Raw genomic sequence first — 6,000 nt, 5'->3', positions numbered from 1 at the left:
TGTGCGATGGTTCGTGAGCAGAGGTCTTGACATGTTTCATTACTGCTCTTGGTTAAATGGTGGGCTTAGGACCTGAAGGGACGGAGAGGCTGGAAGAGAAGAGAAGAGAAGAGAAGTGAAGAGAAGAGAAGAGAAGAGAAGAGAAGAGAAGAGAAGAGAAGAGAAGAGAAGAGAAGAGAAGAGAAGAGAAGAGAAGAGAAGAGAAGAGAAGAGAAGAGAAGAGGAGAACTCTTTAACAAGAAGAATAAGAAGAATGGGATAGAAACAGCAAAGGGAAAAACAAAAGTTCTAGTTGAGATGGACTGAGGCGAGCCAGAGATACAGAAAGGACATACTAGTGGATAGACATGGGCAGAGAGCGACTCACCCGGGGATTGTTGCTGCGTTTGGGTGTTCTGCTCACTGCTGTGTGTGTGTGCGTTCATGTTTACCTGGAGACGCGTTGGCGGGAAGCACCTGCACCCCTGGGACGTCCCACCCAGTCTAGTCAGAACTGGGGCCAACAAAGCAGAACCAAACCAGATGCGGAGGAGCAGGACAGAAGCATCAAAAGGAGAATCTCTTATGTTCGAACGCTAAAGAAGGACAGCCAAGCTAGGAAGAGGGACATAAACAGAGAGGACCCCTCACCACCATGCTGCCCACCTCTCCACCCGCACAGAAAGGTATGTTAAATAACCCATCTACTTCAGAGTTCTTAATTGCTGTGATTAAGATTGTTGTAAGTTTATCTGATCCTAAATCAGTGTAGAAGGACACAGAGTGACTCAATAAGGAGCTTTCACTCCATCTCTGTGAGTCCCTGGCTTAAAACTCAGTAATCCGAGGAGGGTGATGAAGGAAGAACAGGCAGCAGAATCGATGCATGTTCAATGAGCGCCTTTGAAATGCTTTTAAGTTGAAAAAGAGATTGTGTCACCCTTTTTTGGGATAGATGTATACAATTTAAAAAGGTGTCAGTTAAACCCAAACTTCAAATCAAACCAACAAACACTGTTTTGTATCAGTTGCAAATCGAAACAAGTCTAACAAAGAACCATTCAGATGCAATGTCTATTGGAGCAAACACAGCTATCCACATACACACACTCCAGGGGCTTGGCCCTTGACCTGTGAAGGGTGTGTTAACGCACCGGCTTAACAAAACTCCCACTTCCCTCTTTCTGTGCCTTTTATTTTTTTCTCTTTGATTCAGCTCAGCTATTTGCACTCCATCCATCTCCCTTTTGTTCCCTTTCACTTCCATTTTCCTTCAACCCTTCCCATCACCATCACCAACACACACACACACACACACACACACACACACACACACACACACACACACACACACACACACACACACACACGCACGCACGCACACACACACACTCCTGTACTTCTATACCTGTGAGGACACCATAATCATCATCATCATCAGCATCATCATCAGCATAATGCATTCCCTAACCCTAAACTCAGCCATCATAACTAAATGCCTAACCCTAATCTAAACATAATTATAACCTGAATCTTAAAACCAAGTCTGAATGTCTGTCCGAATGGAGGACCGGCCAAAATGTCTTCAATTTCCAAAAAATGTCCTCATTCTCAAGGTCTAAAACTCAAATTGGTTCTCATAAAAGGTATGTGTACAAGCACGCAATGCACGCGCACACGCGCACACGCGCACACATACACACACACACACACACACACACACACACACACACACACACACACACACACACACACACACACACACACACACACACACACCAACATCTTTCTTCTTGATCTTTCTTCTCTCTTTCAGTCCCTTGTTTCTTCATCTCTACTGAATTTCTTCTTTCTGTGACTTTGGGCCAAGAAATGCTTGCTTTAAATCTTTAATAACTTAAACCAACTAGAGACCAAGGGGCAACAGAGCTTGAGTTTTAAATGCTGTTTTAAAATCACTGCCAGGCTATTATGCAACATGGAGAGATGGGCACTCGTGCACCATCAATATTACATATCACCACCATATGCTCACTCTCCCTGCTTCTTAACACAACATTTGTCACATAAGATGCCCTGAAGGGGCCCTGATGAAATTTCTGTGTCATATGCTGCAGCCGTTTAACTCTCTCTCTCTTTCTTTCTGCCTACACTCTCTTTTCGCTTTTTCTTGCTTTAGGCTCTCATCTTGAAGATCACTGTGGCTCTTTTGCTCTGTCATGTTACCTTGTTTCCGTTCTTCGTGCTCTCATCCTCCCTTTTGCTTTTTCATCTCTCCTGTCTGTCTCAAATTTAGACTACAATCTTGCCTCCCACTTCTTATCCATATTACTCTTTGCTTTTCTCCCTTCCTTTAACTTCTCTCTCTCGCTAGCTCAGAGCCTGCTCTCTCCTCTCGGCACATATGCATCACAGATGAAATAATGGGCTGGAAGGCAGGACTGTTGCTCTCCAAGGAAGATGATGAGGACGCCTCCAGTGACCTTAATGAATAGAAATGGAAGGATTCAAGAGAACAATCCTATTGAAGCACAGTTATCATTAGGAAAGTGAAAAAAATAGCGCTTTAGCCAATAGCATGCACAGGCTGATGCGTTCCACAAAAACAATTAGCTATATAAAGCTGTGCTCATGCCAATTAAAGCACTCAGTAATTTTAGAATTTCTGTAATATTTTAATGGGTTTGTTTAGTGGTATTCAATGAGACTACAGTAGAAATTAGTCTGCAGACCTTTTCCCAGATGAGATGTTTGGCATGCTATTTAAAAGGGATAGGGATAGGGATAAGGGACATTAATTTAGGACAAAAGTGATCAAACACAACATTAAATGTTATTAATTATTTCTGTTACCCAGCTGTTAGGTTTGACATGTTAACTATAGTTTAACTTCTGTCAACACATTATGGAAAGATTGAAGTTTAATGTTGCTGCAGAGCATAAACAGAAACTATTAGCTGCACCTCACTATTATCTATTTATGAGCCAAAATAAGAAACAAACACGCACTGGCTAGAAATAAAACCACAATACTAAATAAAGTACCCAAAAATAAATTTAAGTTACAATGCCAAACGCTCACACATAAACACAAAATGTAGAAGTACTATTGAGCTTAAAAAGCTTATTCTTTGTCACCTGTTTATGGCATTATATGTATATATGGAGTTTTATTTGTGTCTCAGTCCTGATTCAGACACATAAACAATAAAACTCCATATCTGTCTTATTACCACTATCAATGGGGTTTCTTCACACATCAGTATTATAATATCAATCAACCAGGTAATGTGAAAGAGGAAATGTTCACATTACCTGGTTGATTGATGATCTTTTGATGGTAAACCACAACACCAGCTGCTCTGTTATTTTGGCTGCAGTTTGAAAACGCAAGCAGTTCAGGATTTTAAACTTTGAGGCTTTCTCTGAGCAAAATGAGGAGAAAAATCATTGAGAAAGGCATTCAAGAAACTGTAGTCTATATAAGTGACGGAACAGAAAAAAAATATCTCCCTTAAATAATGTGTGTGTGTGTGTGTGTGTGTGTGTGTGTGTGTGTGTGTGTGTGTGTGTCCTAGGGTCTGTTTTAGTAACAACCTACCTAAAGGAAATCTAATCTCTTAGCTGTCAGGCATCCACACACAGTAAGTTACACACACACACACACACACACACACACACACACACACACACACACACACACACACACACACACACACACACACACACACACACACACACACACACACACACACACACACACACACACATCCTCTTTAATCATTTACCTCTTGCAGGTTTTCTTCCCCGCTGAGAAAAGAGGAGAGAGGGATGAGTTGGTAAATAATAGACAGACATGAAATGTTTTGAGCCAAACAACAGCAGCAAAAATGAAGGGAGAGAAAGACAGAGAAGAGCAGAAACAGCATGCACTGATGACTCAGCCTCCTGACTTTAACACAGTAATAAACTGACTACTGCCTCTACGTCACAGTGACGCACTCCAACGCATTTCTGAAAACTACTGAAAGCTTTGGAAAAGAACAGTAGCTGCCGGCAGCCACCAGAACTCAGCAGGTGACGCTATAAGCTAATTTGCATGACTATGCCTCCTACACACACCTACTGCCATTGGTGGGGGAGGAAGTAAGTCCAACTGCTTCCTGTCAAAAATGAGATAATTGATAGCCACTGCTGTTTCTACGCCATTTTGCAAGTACAGTACTTCTTTTGTCTTTTTGAAGACAACATGTTCAGTTAGCATCTTGGAAGCAATTTATTCTTTAGTCTTCTCTTAAGTCATGCCTCCCATCACCTACCATTAAAAGACACCAAACACAAACATGTCCAAATTAGTGTAGAAATGAATTATTAATGTTAAACTGCTACATACACATCCCTTTCATTACACATTGTCCCTGCCTGCTCTCCAAAGCATCCCATTTCATAATGACCACACTGTAACTGTGTGAGCTCTGCAGAGCTTTTCTACAGGAATTCTGTCCCAGCGACATTTAGAAATGTTTCCCAGATAGGCCAGCTGTCATTCACATGTTACATACACATAATCTCAAAGCCCACAGGCATGTGGCACATAGACCACAACAAAGAAGCCAAGTGGTACCATGCATCCTCTAAGAAAGGCCTCCCAGTTTTAGAAGATTTTATAACATGAAACACTGAGACAGCCCGCTGAAATGTCATCCAGTGATGAAAAGGTAATCTGTGCAACCCCATGTAATAACTGATCTTTTTATCTTGTTGTACAGAGCCATACAGGGGGAGATAGCAGAGCAGAGACTATCAGTTTTCTGTATTATTCTGTTGATGTTGGCAACAGTGACGGATTGTCAGAAATGCAATCTAGAGGTTTGTAAGCTTCCCTGACACGCTAGACAAAGAACCTGAAAGGAATCCAGCAGAGGGAGAAAAAAAAAAAACACTGTTATGCCTGTTAAGACGATGCTAATTCACTCTGTTTTGATAAAACAGAATACTTTTTGATTGCGTTAATTGAATCCACCAAAAACCACCAATAAACCAGAGCACTTTAATTCAAATGATTTATTTTACTTAGATGGGACACAAGATACTCAGTTGGTAGAGCAGGTGCACATATATAGAGGTTTATTTCTCCACGCAGAAGGTCCAGGGTTCGAGTCTGAGCTGTGATGATTTTCCTGCATGTCTTCCCCTTCTCTCCCCCCTTTCATATCTAACTGTCCTATCCTTTAAAAGGTGGAAATGCCCAAAAAATAATCGTTTAAAAAGAAGAAGAAAAATGCCACTTCATGCTGTCTGCGCCATTTGCTGCCAGCTAGTATTGGGCCCCCAGTGGAATTTCAAATGCAAAAAACCCGGTGACCTTGGAAAGCTGAAAGATCTCGGCTCAACAGAGTGAGAGGGAGAGAGAAGCTGTTAGTAAAGAATGAGAGAGGCTGACTTCTATAATCCCAAATGTGTGACTGGAGTCAGTTCTCAGGCATCTTTAACCTCTAGCTGGGGCGTCTGGGGAACCAGGGAGTCACAAGGAATCAACGGCTGGGAAGCTGACATGTCACCTGCGTCACACTCAGCTCCCTGTTCTTGAGCTAAAAATGTCATCCATTACAAACACTGCCTAGTGCACTTGCCTTTCCAACCTGGGTTATTTACACATGTATATTGACTGATTATACAAAAGTCTTCAAGAACCAAGAAAATGTGTGGCCTTTTACAGTGACATTTGGTGAAGCAAAAATGTATATGTCTATATTAACCAAATAGTAAGCTTTTCTTGAGTCACTGAATTGCCTAAAATGTAAATATAAAGCTAGAGAAAAATGTTGCAGCAGCTAGTTTTTCCCATGTTAACTTGTTATGCTTTTAAAGGAATAGTTCAACATTTTTGGGGATTACACTTTATCGCTGTCTTGACAAGAGTTATTTGAAAAGAATGATACCACTCTCACATCTGTCCATTATCTATGAAGGAACAACACATCGTTGCTCTATGGGTTTACATATGTATATGAGAATGGT

At 41.3% G+C, this 6,000-nt stretch overlaps 1 protein-coding gene across 1 annotated transcript in view; it reads left to right on the top strand.

Moving 5' to 3' along the window:
- Window positions 1–155: 155 nt before the first annotated feature.
- mettl24 (methyltransferase like 24) overlaps window positions 156–6,000 on the top strand; it is a 29,674-nt gene continuing 23,829 nt past the window's right edge. The window contains exon 1 of the mRNA XM_028605915.1: window positions 156–665. Coding sequence (XP_028461716.1) covers window positions 348–665 — 318 coding nt within the window. The 5' untranslated portion in view covers window positions 156–347. The remainder of the gene's footprint in view (window positions 666–6,000) is intronic.

This window comes from Perca flavescens, chromosome 18, assembly GCF_004354835.1.
Source record: "Perca flavescens isolate YP-PL-M2 chromosome 18, PFLA_1.0, whole genome shotgun sequence".
NCBI lineage: Eukaryota > Metazoa > Chordata > Actinopteri > Perciformes > Percidae > Perca > Perca flavescens.
The sequence above is the reverse complement of the archived record's forward strand: the minus strand, read 5'-3'. Positions and strand labels throughout refer to the sequence as shown.